Source organism: Vipera ursinii (genome assembly GCF_947247035.1).
Source record: "Vipera ursinii genome assembly, chromosome: 2".
Lineage (NCBI taxonomy): Eukaryota > Metazoa > Chordata > Lepidosauria > Squamata > Viperidae > Vipera > Vipera ursinii.
Window position 1 is genome coordinate 74,447,391 of NC_139513.1, and position 17,121 is coordinate 74,464,511.

Consider the following 17,121-nt stretch of genomic DNA (forward strand, 5'->3'; position numbering starts at 1 on the left):
AGGTTGATGACCCAATAGATGCTATAGTTAGATTTACAAAGTCTCTTAGCAAGGGTCCCTGAACAAATGCACGTGTTCTGGGATAAGAAGGAGAGTTTGTTTATGGATTGGTGATTGGTTAAAAGTAGGAAACAGACAATAGAAATGTGTAAGTAGACAATTTTCACAGTGGCAAGATGTGCATAGCAGGATTTTTGTGTGTGTGGCAACCAATACTTTTTAACTTGTATAGAAACAATCTGTGGAGCAGTGAAGTGGCCAAGTTTGTTTATAATATCAAAATGTTCATTTGACATTATAAAACACATTTGATATTATAATAAAAAAGAGATTTCTAACAAGAACATGGAACTCCGAAATAAAAAAGAGCTCTAAGAAGATATATCCAAACTAGGAAATGGTTTTGGATGCAATCAAGCACTGCTAAGAGCTCAGGCTTGAGACTACACAGTGGCAATCAAAGCAGACAAGTATAAATTCATATTTGCTGCATCTGCAGTTTTGTGCCTAGCAGCCATGTTTAGAGTAACCTAGTCAACTTACCCCTTCATGGATTACTGCCTTGTCGTGGCGAAGGGGCTTGCGTAATTCATTGAAGCTATGAGCTATGCTGTGCAGGGCCACCCAAGACGGACAGGTCATAGCAGAGAGTTCTGACAAAACGTGATCCACTGGAGAAGAAAATGGCAACCCACTCCAGTATCTTTGCCATGAAAACCCTATGGACAGTACCAAAAGGCAAAACAATATGACGCTGGAAGATGAGCCCCTCAGGTCAGAAGGCGTCCAATATGCTACTGGGGAAGAGCAGAGGGCTAGTACTAGTAGCGCCAGAAAGAATGAAGCGACTGGGCCAAAGCCGAAAGGACGCTCAGCTGTGGATGTATCTGGTGGTGAAAGGAAAGTCCGATGCTATAAAGATTTTTTCTCCATAGGAACCTGGAATGTAAGATCCATGAATCAAGGCAAGCTGGACGTGGTCAAACGAGATGACAAGACTGAACATCAACTTCTTAGGAATCAGTGAACTAAAATGGACAGGAATGGGTGAATTTAATTCAGATGACCATCAGGTATACTACTGCGGGCAAGAATCCCTCAGAAGAAATGGAGTAGCCTTCATCGTCAATAAAAGAGTAGGAAAAGCAATACTGGGATACAATCCCAAAATGACAGAATGATCTCAGTTCGAATCCAAGGCAAACCATTCAATATCACAGTAGTCCAAGTCTATGCCCCAACCACCAGTGCTGAAAAGGATGAAATTGACTTGTTCTATGAAGCCCTACAGCACCTTATAGAACTAACACCAAAAAATGATGTCCTTATCATCATGGGGGATTGGAATGCTAAAGTAGGAAGTCAAAAGATAACCGGAATAACAGGCAAGTTTGGCCTTGGAGTACAAAATGAAGCAGGGCACAGGCTGATAGAATTTTGTCAAGAGAATATGATGGTCATAGCAAACACTCTTTTCCAACAACCCAAGAGACGACTCTACACATGGACATCACCAGACGGTCAACACAGAAACCAGATTGACTATGTGCTCTGCAGCCAAAGATGGAGAAGCTCTATACAGTCAGTAAAAACAAGACCAGGAGCTGACTGTGGCTCAGACCATGAGCTTCTCCTTGCAAAGTTTAGGCTTAAACTGAAGAAAGTAGGGAAAAGCACTAGGCCACTCAGGTATGAATTAAATGATATCCCTGTTGAATATACAGTAGAGGTGACAAATAGATTTAAGGAATTGGATCTGATAGAGTGCCTGAAAAACTATGGACAGAGGTTGGCAACATTGTACAAGAGGTAGCAACTAAAACCATCCCAAAGAAAAAGAAATGCAAGAAGGCAAAATGGCTGTCTGAGGAAGCTTTGCAAATAGCTGAGGAAAGGAGGGAAGCGAAAGGCAAGGGAGAAAAAGAAAGATATGCCCAATTGAATACAGAATTCCAGAGAATAGCTAGAAGAGATAAGAATGCCTTCTTAAATGAACAGTGCAAAGAAATAGAAGAAAACAATAGAATACGGAGGAACCAGAGATCTCTTCAAGAAAATTGGAGAGATGAAGGGAACGTTTCATGCAAAAATGAGCATAATAAAGGACCAAAATGGCAGGGACCTAACAGAGGCAGAAGAGATTAAGAAGAGGTGGCAAAATTACACAGAAGAACAAGAACGAGCTTAAAGTCCCTGATAACCACGATGAGGTGGTCACTGACCTCGAGCCAGACATCCTAGAATGAGAAGTGAAGTGGGCCTTAGGAAAGCTGAGCAACAACAAAGCTAGTGGAGGTGACAGTATTCCAGCTGAGCTATTCAAAATCTTAAAAGACGATGCAGTAAAAGTGCTACACTCAATTTGCCAGCAAATTTGGAAAAGTCAACAGTAGCTACAGGATTGGAAAAGGTCAGTTTACATTCCAATTCCAAAGAAAGGCAGTGCCAAAGAATGTTCAAACTATTGCACCATTGCACTCATTTCACATGCTAGTAAAGTTATGCTTAAAATCCTACAAGCTAGACTCCAGCAGTATGTGGATCGAGAACTTCCAGAAGTACAGGCAGGATTTCAAAGAGGCAGAGGAACTAGGGATCAAATTGCCAACATACACTGGACCATGGAGAAAGCTAGGGAGTTCCAGAAAAACATCTACTTCATTGACTATGCTAAAGCATTTGATTGTGTGGATCACAACACACTGTGGCAAGTTCTTAAAGAGATGGGAGTACCAGACCATCTTATTTGTCTCTTGAGAAACCTATATGCGGGTCAAGAAACAACAGTGAGAACTGGACACGGAACCACTGATTGGTTCAAAATTGGGAAAGGAGTCCGGCAAGGCTGTATACTGTCACCCTGCCTGTTTAACTTATATGCAGAACACATCATGAGAAAGGCAGGGCTAGATGAATCAAAAGTTGGAATTAAGATTGCCGGGAGAAATATCAACAACCTAAGATATGCAGATGATACCACTCTAATGGCAGAAAGAGAAGAACTAAAGAGCCTCTTGTTGCGGATGAAGAAGGAGAGTGCAAAAGTTGGCTTGAAACTTAACATTAAGAAAACCAAGACCATGGCATCCGGCCCTCTCAATTCCTGGCAAATAGATGGGGAAGAAATGGAGGTAAGTGACAGATTTTATTTTCCTGGGCTCCAAGATCACTGCAGATGGGGACTGTAGCCAAGAAATTAAAAAACTCCTGCGAGTCCCTTGGACTGCAAGGCGATCAAACTGATCAGTCCTAGAGGAAATGAACCCTGACTGCTCTTTAGAAGGCCAGATCCTAAAGTTGAAGCTCAAATGAGAAGGACTCACTGGAGAAGAGCCTAATGCTGGGAAAGATTGAGGGCAATAGAAGAAGGGGACAAGAGAATGAGGTGGCTGGATGGAGTCACTGAAGCAGTAGGCGAGAGCTTAAATGGACTCCAGAAGATGGTATAGGACAGGAAGGCCTGGAGAAACGTTGTCCATGGGGTCATGATGGGTCAGACATGACTTCGCCCCTAACAACAGTCAACTTTAGGGAGAAAATGCCTTGATTTGTAACCCAGGAGATATTGTAGTGTAGACTCTTGGAGCTTCATGAATAGAGAAGCCTTTGCCTGACATCAGCTGATGTGCCAGTTACTACTCTACCTCTACCAGAATGACATGACAAGTTACTACTAATCTGATAATCCGTTAAGACTACTGCAATGCACTCTGTGGAGGTTGGCTTTGGCGATCACTCAGAAGCTACAACCTAATGCAAAATATAGCTGCAAGACTGCTGATGGATTTACCTTGTCAGTCTAGAATAACACCTATTTCAGATTGGTTACCAGTAGGCTACCAGGCCCATTAAAGATGCTGATCATTACTTATGAAGCCCTTTCAGGCACAGCAGTGACTTATATTAGGCAACGACTTGCCAGAATTGTATCTACTATCTGCCCATCTAGGGAGGATGTTGACGATCTCCCCTTTGTGAGAATAATTGGACATAAAACAGGCAACAGACCTTCTTTATGGGATATCTTATGGGATATCTTACTACTAAAAGTATGGCCACTATCAAATCTTTTAGGAAGCAAGTTTAATCTAGCAAGTTTTTAGCCTTAAGTTCTGTTGAAGTGACCATCATAATGATTTCTAAATTATATTTTTGAAACATTATACTTCGTCCAGGAATTGTATGGATTCAATTAAATATTTCTACGTAAACAAGGAAGCAAATACAGTTCCATGTAAAGAGGAACGAAATGATGCATGTTGGCACAAAGCACAAACAATTCCAATCTTTTTATCTGAGCTGGCAGTGACTGATTAAGAGAGGCATCTGGAGTTATGGTAGTTATCTCAATAAAAATGTCAACTTGGTGTGCAGCTACTGAATAAAAGCAGATTCCGAGCCCAATATCATTAAGAAGGGAATAGAACATAAATCTAACTAATATAATAATGTTTTATATAAATCACTTTTGGGAGTGTTGTATACAGTTCTGGTTACTGCACTTTAAAATAGGGAGTATGCATCAATGTCAAAAATAGCTATTTGAAAAACTATCTGATACAGAATTTAACTCAACTTGGTAACATTCATGGATAATAATTTCACATATGGGTTTCTACTGCATTGGAAGCTTGGATTTCTTGTAATATACGGTTTCGGATCTAAAGTTTCACTTGATTTGGTAAATAAGAATTTAGACAAAAAATCTTTCTAATTCTTTAACTTATGATTTATATTAGACTAGTTATTCTTTATATTGTATATTACCTTGATAAATGGAATATTCTAAAGTTCTGCATTCATATAAGAGTTTAATATGCAGCACTGATCTGAGATTACCGTAATTTTTTAATTTAATCTTATGCCAATGTCATTTTATGACACTGTAAGCCATCCAGGGTTGCTTGATAGTGAAATGGGTGACATAGATAAACAAATAAGTAAAATGCTTGTAAATCTCTATTTTTGCCGTTTTCTTACTTTCCTGCTTTTTTCCTTCATTGTGTTTTTAAATAATTGTCAAAAAGAATGTTATATAGAAAGTTGCAAAAAATGGCAACTAAAATGAGGTGTAACAGCTCCTCTATCAGAAAAGCCAATAGCAACAAGGGCTGTTTTGCTTGGATATTGAGTAAGAGGAGATACTGTTTATTAAATCATATGGGCATAAATACTATGGACATTTTTCTATCACATGCAATGTTAGAATTTGAGATCACCCACTTCAAAATAAAGTGTAGGGAACTTTAAAACTGATGAAAGCACTTCTATGCTTTTACTGCAAAATTTGTGGATAATTTTAAAAGGGTATGGGTTAGATAATCATTGCTCCTAATGTGTATGAGTACTTATTACCTCCTGAATCATAGGTGATACTGTAAAACCATGTTTATTTGGTAAGAAGTAGCACAATTTCATTTAAATACCTCAGGGGGGATAAATATAAATCTCAATGCTACCACCCCAAAATAAATGAGTTCTTTTATTGATATTCTTTTATAAGCTCTTTTCCTGTGGCACATACCTTAGGGCATATATAGTGTGTGTTATGCTCATTTACTCAACCGAAAGAATTAAAACTTTATTAAACAAAAATTGTATGAATTGAAAATATGGGATGCAAGTTGCTGTTTAGAGATACAAAATTCTATGCTTAGTTACTCAGAGCTGAGCTTACTTATTAGGGCCATTTGTCTTCTTGTTTTAATATTGACCGATTGTCTCTTTTTCCTTTCTCTGCCCTTCCCCTCATGCATCTCCCAAGGGATTACTACATTAACCCTCTGCTCACCTTAGTAGAAAGCAAGTCATCTACCATTTCATCAGAGGCAGTAAGCTGTTGTATCTACTGGTTACTGGGAATCAATAATAAAAGAGGGTCAGCGTCCTCTTTTCCAGATTTGTGAGGTTCCCCTAACACATGAAGGATTGGACGGGTCTAAGGCCTGATTTACCAAGACTAATATCCCCACACTATCACCCTTGAAAAATTATACTAAGGTTGAGGCAAATCTTGGTACAGTATTAACTGAGCAGTATCCACAGCAGTAAATTAATTAGCACTTGGGATCAAATGAACTGAGCCACATCAAATCTATGCTGTTTCTTTCATCCTTAATACCCTTTCACCGCTATTTATTGTTCCAAATGAAACACTATCTTACATACCTGCAAAATGAAAAAAAAGTGTCAATCACCTGCAAGCAAACATACAAACGCACACAGTATTGTTGGAAGCCCCCTGGATTCATATTTAGCTATGAGTTTCATTATGGAAAAAAAGAACTGACAGTTACGTGCAAGTTAGTAAAAAAGAAAAATACTCTTGCTCAACCTAGTGCAGCCATGAAGTGTTGGGTTAAATCAGAGATTTAAAGCTGAAAGGTTGGATTCCATGGGAATATACAAATGCTCTGAGATAATTTTCTACCATTGCATTTTCCTTTTGCTATTCACTGTTCAATTTGGCAGTAAGAAAGGCAACTGCAAACTGTACAACTCCTTTTTTTTATTACATTTATATCTCGCCCTTCTCCGAAGACTCAGGGCGGCTTACAAGTTTAGCAGTTGTTTTATTGAGTTGGCAGCATGGCAGTGCTTCAGTCAAGAATAACTGTTCACATCAGATTAGGAAATTAGCACTGTAGCACTAAATTACTGAAATCATTTGAAATAAATGAGGGCGGGCCTTGAGTGGATTTTGTTTTGCAGCTTTAAACAATTCATAACAATGGTTCTCCATCCCCCCCATCTGGTCACACATTGCAAGTTCTCAGCAGATCAATACATCTGCTTAGGCAATTGGAATATCTCCACCTTTCTGCCAAAGCTTCTTGAAATTCTTTTCATTTGCAACCACAAACTGGGGAGGGGCACCATTTCATACAGTTTCTACCTAGAGGGCATTTTACAACAATTTATTGGGGAGAGTGGCAGGGTTTACTTTAACCAGTGATAGTAGCAGGATTTGTTTTCTTCTCGCTTTTTTGCAAAACTTAGAGAAATCAAGCTATTTCATATTGGTAATCCTCAACTCACAACCATTTGTTTAATGACTGCTCAGTTACAATGGTGCTGAAAAAAGTGGCTTACACCTATCCTTGCACGATGACTGCAGTCACATGATTAAAATTTGGGTGCTTTTGCAACCAGTCTACATTTACAACACCGGCCCCTAGAGTTGGAAACGACTAGCACGCATGTGCGGGAGGGGGGGGGGAACCTTTGCCTTTTTATACATTTACAACTTTTCCAGTGTCCCAGGATTACAAGAACACCATTTGTGACCTTCCCTGAGGGTTTCCAAGAAGCAAAGTCAGTGGGGGAAGCAACCTGCGTGATTAATTTAATAACTATGGCGATTTGCTTAATATTGGTGGCAAAAAAAGGCTTTAAAATTGGGCGTGACTCATCTTACGACCACCTTGCTCAACAGTGGAAATTCCACTCTGAATTATGGTTGTAAGTTGAGGACTCCCTGTATTTCCATCTCTCCTGTATTTGCAGCTTTGTTTTCTTTTGAGGAAAAAAAACCCCTCTTCACTGATCAGCAAAGGTTCTAATATGCTGCTTCTACTTATTTTAAATTGTCGAAGTGGATTAACCTTTAGACCATTTTACCAACAAGGAGGAATAGCCTACTGAGGAATCCTGGATTTTTGAAATCCAGTTGAATTTCCAAAATTCAGTAACTATATTTAGGAAATGTTCCTAAGATAAGAGTGATTCACAAAAAAATGGGATGATCTATCGTGTCTGCCACCAATCTTATGAATTGTAGGCAGCCATAACTGAACTAGAACATCTTTTATAAAACTAGTAAAATAAATGATTTGTTCTTCCCTAATATATGGATGTAATAATTACTATGATAAAAAAAGGAATGGCTCAAATTCTAATGATGCTTATAAAGGAGAATTAATTCATCAGATGGAGGGAGGGCCCATTTGCCTAACTGAAAAGAGCAGATTGACTGTATGCATCATTCTTTCACTCACTATAAGCCTGACCAGCTACTTATAAGCTTTCATGATTCTGATTCTGCAACACAATAATTAAGAAAAACCTTTTTTTTCTTTTTATGACCTTGTAATCCCTTGCTTTGGGGTGGAGTCGGGGTGATTGGAGTAAGCGTTTACTGGCTGGATGCCCTTCCTGACACCTACACGGAGCTTGCAGCAGATATTTTTTCTTTGCGCCCTGATAAACATCTGTCACTGCCCACAACTGAAGTCTCAACCTTCTGAGTGGGAGGTGAGTGTCTTCAGGAAAACATTAATTTTAAAAATTAATTATGTATTAACAGGAATATTTCAGTTTCTTAAATTAATTTTACCCACTGCATTTATCATCTAGATTATTATAGGTAAAATGCTATTTGACAGGATGAAATTAATTTTCCATAAGTTTGGCAAGCAATGATATTCTACACTGCTAAGCTTACACAGTAAAATATAATTCTAACAACACATATTTCCAAACGAGTACACATCTATATCTTTCCCAAAGGTGCTTTTTCATGAGGCAACTGGACTTTTTCTTTGAAGATGTTTCACTTCTCATCCAAGAAACTTCTTCAGTTCTGACTGGATGGTGGGGAATGGAAGGATTTATACTCCTTGCAAAGAGCTGGTCTATTGCATTCTTTTAGAGTCGTTGAGGCCACCTGGAAGTTTATCTGTGTCGTCAGGGTCACCTGAGTGGTGCAAATGTGTGTGGAGCCTTCATGGAACTGTTGAAAGGACTGTGCTGTAGAGGGCTGTTCAATTTTGACATAAATGGCCTCTTTGACCCCTCTTTCAAACCAGAGGTCCTCTCTGTCCAAAATGTGGACTTTGCTGTCTTCAAAAGAATGGCCTTTGTCTTTTAAATGTAGATGGACTGCTGAATCTTGTCCTGATGGATTTGTTCTCATATGTTGTGCCATGCGTTTATGAAGTGGTTGTTTTGTTTCTCCAAGGTACAGATTTGCTCATGGCTCAATGCATTGTACAGCATATACCAAGTTGCTCAGTTTGTGTCTGGGTGTTTTATCTTTGGGGTAGACAAGCTTCTGCCTTAGTGAATTCTTGGGTTTTGTGGACATATGTTGTGTTGGCTGAAGACCCTCCTGAGCTTTTCCTCTTTTTTTGTAAAAGTTTTATTAATTTTTAGAATAACAATCTTAATGCCTTGTGTACAGTGTGTTGTCTTGGTTCATGATTTTTTTTACAATCAATAATAATTAACAGAATAATAATTTTTATATTTCCATAATTAGTATATCAATTGAAATATATTTCCTTGATCTTCTCTTCTCCCAATAGTATTTTCCTTCTTCAGCTTTAAACAAATATAATTTTTGATATTTAATATTAACCATATATAAATGATTAAATAAAAACATTTTCTTCTATATTTATACCAACAATATCGTCCATAAATAAAAATTATTTTCTTATCAATTTGTTGTTTGTAAGTCATGTTATTAATTCACCATATATCTTATTTTCATAAATCTTGTTTAAATTCAATTTTTCCATAATATTCAAACAATTATCAATCATAATTTTCTCAATAATTAACATCTAAATATCCAATTTCCACTTAAATATATTATCTCAGTATTTTCATATTTCATATATTATAGAAATACTATACTTACCTATCATAACATCTACCTATAACATCTTTTCTAATCAATTTATATTTCACTATTTGTAAAAATTAATTAAATCACTATATATCTTTTTCAAAATTCTTAAGCCTAATTTCCCAATATTTCAGTCATACCTTAATTCTATCTTTTCAAACTTAATTTGTCTGAAAAGTTCAAACTTTTCCTTCACTTTCATCCTCCCTATATTTTTACATTTTGTGTCTTATCAAAAAATACCATATTACTTATATCTCTTATCCCACTTATTCTAAAGCCCCTTTATAGCCAAAGTTATTTGTTTATTTATCCATATTCAAACCTGTGTTTGCTCATATAATATTCCATCTGGTAGGATGAGTCAAGTGTCTTACGCCTGTCTCTAATCTCTAATCTCTAATCTTCTTCCTTTGCCAAATTGTTTTCCAAATTAATATTTTTCGACTTGTCAAACAGTTCTTGTACTTTTGTAGTAGTTGTTAGGCATAGAGGATACATAATACGTAAGATGTATGCTTTTTGACTCTCAAACAGTGATTCTCTTAGCAGTGTCCAGAAAGTCTTCTTTCTTCTCAGGTTTATTTTGACGTTCTAATGCATAAGGTATCTTTTCCATATTTATTGTTGTATCCAAATCTTGTGAAGTTTTTCTTGTTTGTATTAAGTTATAGTTCCCTTCATTTGACTTCGCCAATTAAGTCGTATTAAATCAATGTTTTATAACAATTCTTTCTTTCGGGAGTCAATTGTCAACCAGTCAGAATTGCAATTCAGTATATTTAGTCACCTTAAATCCTTTCTGTAACTTTCCCTCTCAAAACTTAGTCATAGATCAAAGTTTTTAAACAATGAATAAGTTTAGGCCACAATCAAAATATTTCTTTTCCTTCAAATACTTTGCAACTTTATGGCTGGCCCAGTATACAATCTCTTCTTTATCCCCTGGTAACTATCTTCTTAAAAGTTATTAGAGTTCATGGGAACAGATTTTTCTTTGTTTCTGGGCATTGTCTTTAATGTGCTATATTCTAGGTTGTCCACTAGATATTGGCAAATATTTGTTTTCCAACTCTTTCAGGCAAGAAGTTATTTTTCTTTTTTTATATATATAATTTCATCAAAATCCTTTAGAATACAATCTTAGCAGTTTGTTTTAGTTTCTAAATTTGATCAGATTGTAGTATTTAAAATTTAATTTTAATGTTTCTTTCCTCTTTAAAGGTTAACTCGCCACTTCCATCTATGGGGAATGGGAATGTAATCCCCTCCCCTCACTTTCAGAGGTTTTTTGCTTTGGGGATCTTTCCCAGGGACTTAGTTGCAAAATAAGGAAGAGAAGATCGAACACTCTCACCAATTCCAAGCATGCTGTTCACCGTTGTTCTTGTTAGTGCTCTTGGACTTCTCGGCTGCAGGTAGCTTGGGCTAGATGCTGGCAAGCAGCTAGCCTTTCTCCTGCTGGGTTCGGAAGGCTTTCCCCGGATCAAACGAAGCCATTGCTGTCGCTTGATGATCAATGGGGCGCCCCTCCTTCATGGTCACCTCTTCGGAGTGACTTCGGACCCATTTAGGGTCCCCCTGGCAGAGCAAAACTAGCCATAGGGAGCGGAGGTCTCTCTCGTATGGCCATGCGCTATGGGTGCAAAACCGGAAGTCCCCTCCTGAGCTTTTCCGATATTCCTGCAATGTTTGGAATGACTGTGTTGCTTCGTTTATTGTTTTCTTCTTTGTCTGTTATGGAGGAGCTCCTGCCAGGTCTTTTTTGGGATTTGATGAAGGCCCACTTGGGATAGCCATGCATTCTGAGGGCTTCCTTGATGTGTTTTAGTTCTTTTTCTTTCTCATCTTTGCTGGTAGGCAGGCCTTCAGCTTGGTGGTGTAGGGTTCTGATAAATACCATTTTGTGCTCCAGCAGGTGGTGAGAATCAAAATGCAAATATTGATCCATGTGTGGGGGTTTTCTGTAAACTTCAATGTTATGAATGTCCTTCCCCACCATTCAGTCAGAGCTGAAGAAGATTCTTGGATGAGAAGCAAAACATCTTCAAAGAAGAGCAAAGTCCAGTTGCCTTGTGAAAAAGCACCTTTGAGATAACTACGACCTGGATGACTGAGACATCTATATCTTTATTTCATACTATCCCCAATTTTTCAGAATTATTCATTCAAATGAACAAATAAAACAGGAAACCACTCTTACCATAACACTATATACACATCGTTCAGAGCAGTAAATTGTCTATATATGCTTAGTGCAATGTTAAAAATGGTAGAAGATGGTACTTAGGTCTGTGTGCATGCTTAAGATTTTTGGTCTAAACGTAAGAATTAAGCCTGTCACAAGCCTCTGCCCCAACACTTTTCCTAAACATTCTAAATTTAGGATAAATATGATATAGATTCCCATATTGCAATATTTGATATATGTGCAGAATTGTGATTTTTGAAACCCAGGTCTTGATGTAATTTTCCCAAAATACGAATATTACCCAAGCAACACATATACTTGCTATGAATACAAAAACAATTCTTTAATCTCTAAAATAAGAAAGAGGATGCCTGGCTATTTAAAAAAGAGAAAATAGGCAAAAGGTTAATTGCAAATGTCCCATTTGTACTTAGTCTGGACCAAAATATTAATCACTTTATTGAGGTAACAGACTACTTATTCACCCTTGCATTTGCCAAAATTATCAATACTTAGCAACTGCAAAATAATTCAATATGCATTAGAAATAAAATTCTAAAGTCAGAATTTCATACAGGCAACCATAGTCTCCAAAAGTTTACAATGTAGACTGAAAGCTCACTAAGCATATCACAGACCACGTCTCAAATAGTGCACAAGATGCTGGAGAATGAGAATGCCAAAACAGAAAACTTAAATGCTGAGAAAGAAACAAATTGTTAATGTACACATAACCACCAAAAGTCAGAAGATAATATTTGAAGGATTATTCACAGGAAAACTGTCACGAGAACGCGTCTATGTATATATATTTATCCTAGATCATACACAAAATTATTTAAATCCTGTTACTCCTTTTTTCTTGTAAAGTAACTATATTTTGAGGGAAAGAAGGAAGGCTCACTTCTGAATTTACTGGAAATAATGAGATGCAACCTCAGAATACTTAACCCCATTCAGTCAATAAGAAATCATGCATGTAAACAGAGGTTTAAAAATAATCTTTGCTTGAATTGGGCAAAAATGGTGGAGAATAATTTATGCCCAAAGAAAACAGCAGAAGGGGGTTTGCCAGGAATGATAATCAGTGGAAATAAATCATTATAGAAAAAAAGTTCTTCTGGTATACTTTGAACCTTACTGAACAGTTCAGCTGGAGAAGTAGAGACTCAAAGATAAGATTCTTTTTAATTTTTTTAAAAATCAATGGGCTAAAAGAGAATGTGTGCACGCACACACATTAACACAGATATATGCCAGAGAACATAAATAAGGTAGCAATATTCATGTATTTCAATCGCACAAATAACGCAGATGGAAATAGAGACTATCCAAAAAGACAAAAATGCCAAGCAAAACTCTCACTCAATTAGAAGGGGATGCAAATTCACATGACCTGCCACTACATAAAATAGAAGATACTACACCCCAGTTGTCATACCAAATTCCTGCCAAGTAGATTAATTTAGGAAGATTAAGTGATAATAGGAAAAACTCTTTAGGACCTAGAAATGAGTTGCCTAGAAAGGACATAGTCTTCCTGTTCATTATGAAGACTGCAGATTAAACAAGCCATCGAGCAAAGGACCTCTAAATTGTCAGTAAGTCTTATGAAATGCTGCTTCATTTGAAGCAGGACATTTGTTAGCTGGCTTTAAACGGAAATAGTTTTAAAGATGGGGTACATAAAGTGGCGACTATCTTTTGATACTCTACTTTAACGGATTTGGATATTGACAATTCTCCATTTTTACATGCACAGGGAAAGAATTAATCTAATATTAGCAGAACTGATTATACTTTTTTCTTTTCTAAAGAAAACATGCAACCAAATCAACTTAAGTAGAATTCCCTCCTATGTTTTAGAAATTTATCAGCAAGAAGACAATAGAAATCTTAGAGAACAGATGCCTCTAAAACACATCATCCAATATCTAAGCTTCAGGACGTTACTGAATTTACAAAGGTAAGAAATAAGAGAGCTGACACTGCCAAAAATAAAATATTCCTCAGGGAAGGTTAACCTACAAACACCACTTCCACTAGAGAAGTCAAAATGCAGCTTCTGGATTCTCTTTAATTTATTTCTGTCTGTCAGAATGCCTTAAAGAACAGAAATCAAGAGCCTCCATCACCACATGAAATGATTTCTCATTAACATTTTAACATAAAAAACTTGGGATACAGATAGGTTCAAACACATTACAGTTTCTAGAAGAATGCCAGGAACAGAAAGAGTGCAGCTTTAGGGAGGCACCACTACTTGTACCAAAGTTCTTGTGTTTCTGAAGTTGATTATGCGTACTACTAACAAAACAAAAAAACTTTACCGGACAGACCACCAGTTACTCCAAAGCCAACATCTGCTGAAATACAAAGTAGTTTTGAATGGCAAAATGGGTGACTTAATAAACTGCACACAAACCCTATTAATTTCAGCAGGGGCAAGATGAATACAGCAATGTAACACCTCATTCTAAGCAAGGATAATGAGTCCGTCCATTACACCCATTCCTCGTCTCATAGATAACAAGCCTTATGTTACCCTGAATTAAAGAGCTTTTCTTCCTAAGGTCGATCTCGCTCTGTTCCTGTGTGTAGGACTTCCTTCTGCTTCTTCTAGGCAGAAGGAAAGGATGGGCTCTAGATGGAATCCCAGCAAATGCCAAGCCTTGATGGGACCGGAGAGAACCCCGTATCCCACCCGCCCCCCATCTGCTATTACAGTAAAGAGATTACACAATGAAAACTACTCTAAAGGACTGAGCAAATGCCAAGTAGTAATGATGTCCCTTCTAAATCCTTTAGCCAATAGTTGGTTCTGGATCAGCTAAACCTGTACACTGCAGACCAGGAGGATTTCATTTAGTCAGTGGAACTGTAATATCGTAGCAGGCTGGCAAAAGGGTTCACTTTTGAGCCACGAGCAATCCAGAGACAGCACAGCAATTTGCTCTAGAGGTCCTGGCTGAAATAGCTGTAGCCATCAGGGCCAGTGGTTTCCTCTCGTGTGTACAGTTGTTTCTGGTATCGTGCTGTAACAGGAATGCCTCCTGGTATGCTGGGGAGCGAGACAGGGAAGGAACAACATTAGTTCAATCTAAAAAAAGGTATATATCTACCTACTGGAAGCTTAAATCAAGAACAAAAAGATATTGAAAAATCTCACAAGATTCCAGAAGGAGCCATTTCGAAAGAGCACATGCAATTTTCATGTTAAAAAATGGTTCTATATATTTTAAGCTGGAGTTTGTGATAAAAAGAGCATATTACCCAAGAAGGAATATTGTGAACTTTTGGCAGAAAATCTCTTCTTCAGCACAACTAAAGCGATAACCAGAAACTTTAATTTTGCATTTAACAACTTGATAGAGGACAGGATTTGTCGGCAAAGCTGAACAACTGCCACAGGCTTTTAAATTTGGCAGATTGTTGCATTACCAGCACTCAGCAATCACTTAATTTATGAACTATTTTATATTGTGAAAGATCTTTTTAATCAGTTTAGCTAAAACCAATTGTACTGTGCAATAAATTATGGAATTAAGAGGGTAAATTAATAATTTGGGTAAACCAACAAAAAGAGATAATAAATAATAACAATGTGATCTACAGTATATGTTAGGACAGAACAGAATTTCTTGCTCTCTACAGTCAGAAAACGCAATGGGACACTTTCCTGAGCAGCATTTTCTATGCCAGGGTGAACAATCTTTTTGTACTTATTCTGTCCTGAAACTTTTTTTTGGCATAAGAACTTCAATATGTGAAATAGCTACACCATGCCACTGACCAAAAATAGGACTTCTGTCCTTTGCAGGAAAGTGGTTTCTATATTTAAAACATCTTTTTACTGCTTAATCAGCAAGCCTAAAAACAATGAAAAAGGCATATACAGTTGGTTTCTAGTGGGAAACTGCCAAATTTCAGTGGCACAACAGAAAGAAATTATGGGGGATTCAAAAAGGAGCATGCAGTTTATGGCTCTTTGAAAATGTTTTTTCTCCAGTTAGGTTTCACAAAAAGTTTACACCAACACAGATTTCATAAAATGTGACTTCCTCAATTAAGCAACTTGCCATTAATTAATGTTATTATTTGTTTGGTTCTATGTGAAGTATTCTAAAAACTCTTCTGTCCAAATGAGAGAAGCTCTCCCACTGGTGGATACAGTTAAAAGACCAAAACTATTCAACTGATTTGTTCTGAGACAACTGACTTCAGATGATTAAAAACTGATTCACTCAAGGAAACTGAAGACATTTATTATTTGCAGATTCATGCAGTGTGTCTCCACACAGGCCCGAGTTCTTTAGCAATAGCAGTTTTTCTACTTTACAGGTAGTCCTTGATTTACGATGGCAGTTGGGACCAAAAATTCAATCACTGAGCAATGCAGTTATAATGTGTGACATCATGTGACTGCATTGCTCAGCAACAGCAATACCCGGAAATCGCTGTTACTGTTGTTGTGAGCACCTCTTCAAAACTCTCTACTGGCTTCCAACAACTTATAAGAAAATGGGGAAGCCAGCAGGAAGCTGCAAGTCCCAAGCAGCTCACAAGCAGGCTAGCGGGCAGATAGATGGCTGCTGCCCAGTGGCAGAGGAAGCGAGAGGTTCATGGGTGGCTGGCAAGATGTGGCATGAGTATGAGGCTCAGAGGGGCTGCACAACGTTATAAGAATGGTGGAGGAGGTGCAGTGCAAGTGCAGCAGGGCTTGGGGTGACTGCTGCTGGATGGGAACTGCGCAAATGTCTGGCGAGACAGTGCAAGCGTGAAGCTTGGGAAGGCTGCATAAGCAGGAGAGGAGGTATGACGTGAATGCAATGGGACTTGGGATAGCTGCCGCCACATGGACAGGGTGTGTGAGGGTGCATGATTGGCCAGGTACAGTAAGTACAGTAAGCAACACTCGAGCATTCCAAAGGGCAGAGGAGTGGTTAGGAGGCAAGCAAAGGCCAAAGGCGTGTAGCCTTATCTCCTTCAGTCCAGAAAGCAGTCACAGCCCCCATGACTTCCCATTTAGCGACCTCTTCACTTGGCTGAGTTGCTAGTCTCAGTTAGGGTTAGTGAGTGAGGACTACACTATCTCTACTCTGTCAAATGGCTGGATTATTAGTATCACCATTCCTGTGCTTAAATTTGTTCCAGAGCATTGGAAGCAAATTTGGAGCAGGCGAAAAGGATGGTGTGACAACAGAAATTCAATTCAGGGAATAAAGAAATATCTGTTTAATGCTGAATGTAATGAATTATCAGAATCACAATAGAGCTGAAAGGGACCTTGGAGGTCTTC

At 37.9% G+C, this 17,121-nt stretch overlaps 1 protein-coding gene across 5 annotated transcripts in view; it reads right to left on the reverse strand.

Moving 5' to 3' along the window:
- The window catches only part of ZNF346 (zinc finger protein 346), a 37,771-nt gene that overhangs the window by 4,517 nt on the left and 16,133 nt on the right, over positions 1–17,121 (reverse strand). For 2 of the 5 annotated variants that reach the window (XM_083354112.1, XM_083354108.1), the window contains exon 7: positions 14,659–14,883. The exons of the other annotated variants lie outside the window; for them this stretch is intronic. In XM_083354112.1, coding sequence (XP_083210238.1) covers positions 14,778–14,883 — 106 coding nt within the window. In that variant the 3' untranslated portion in view covers positions 14,659–14,777. The remainder of the gene's footprint in view (positions 1–14,658; positions 14,884–17,121) is intronic. 5 annotated transcript variants of the gene reach the window in all.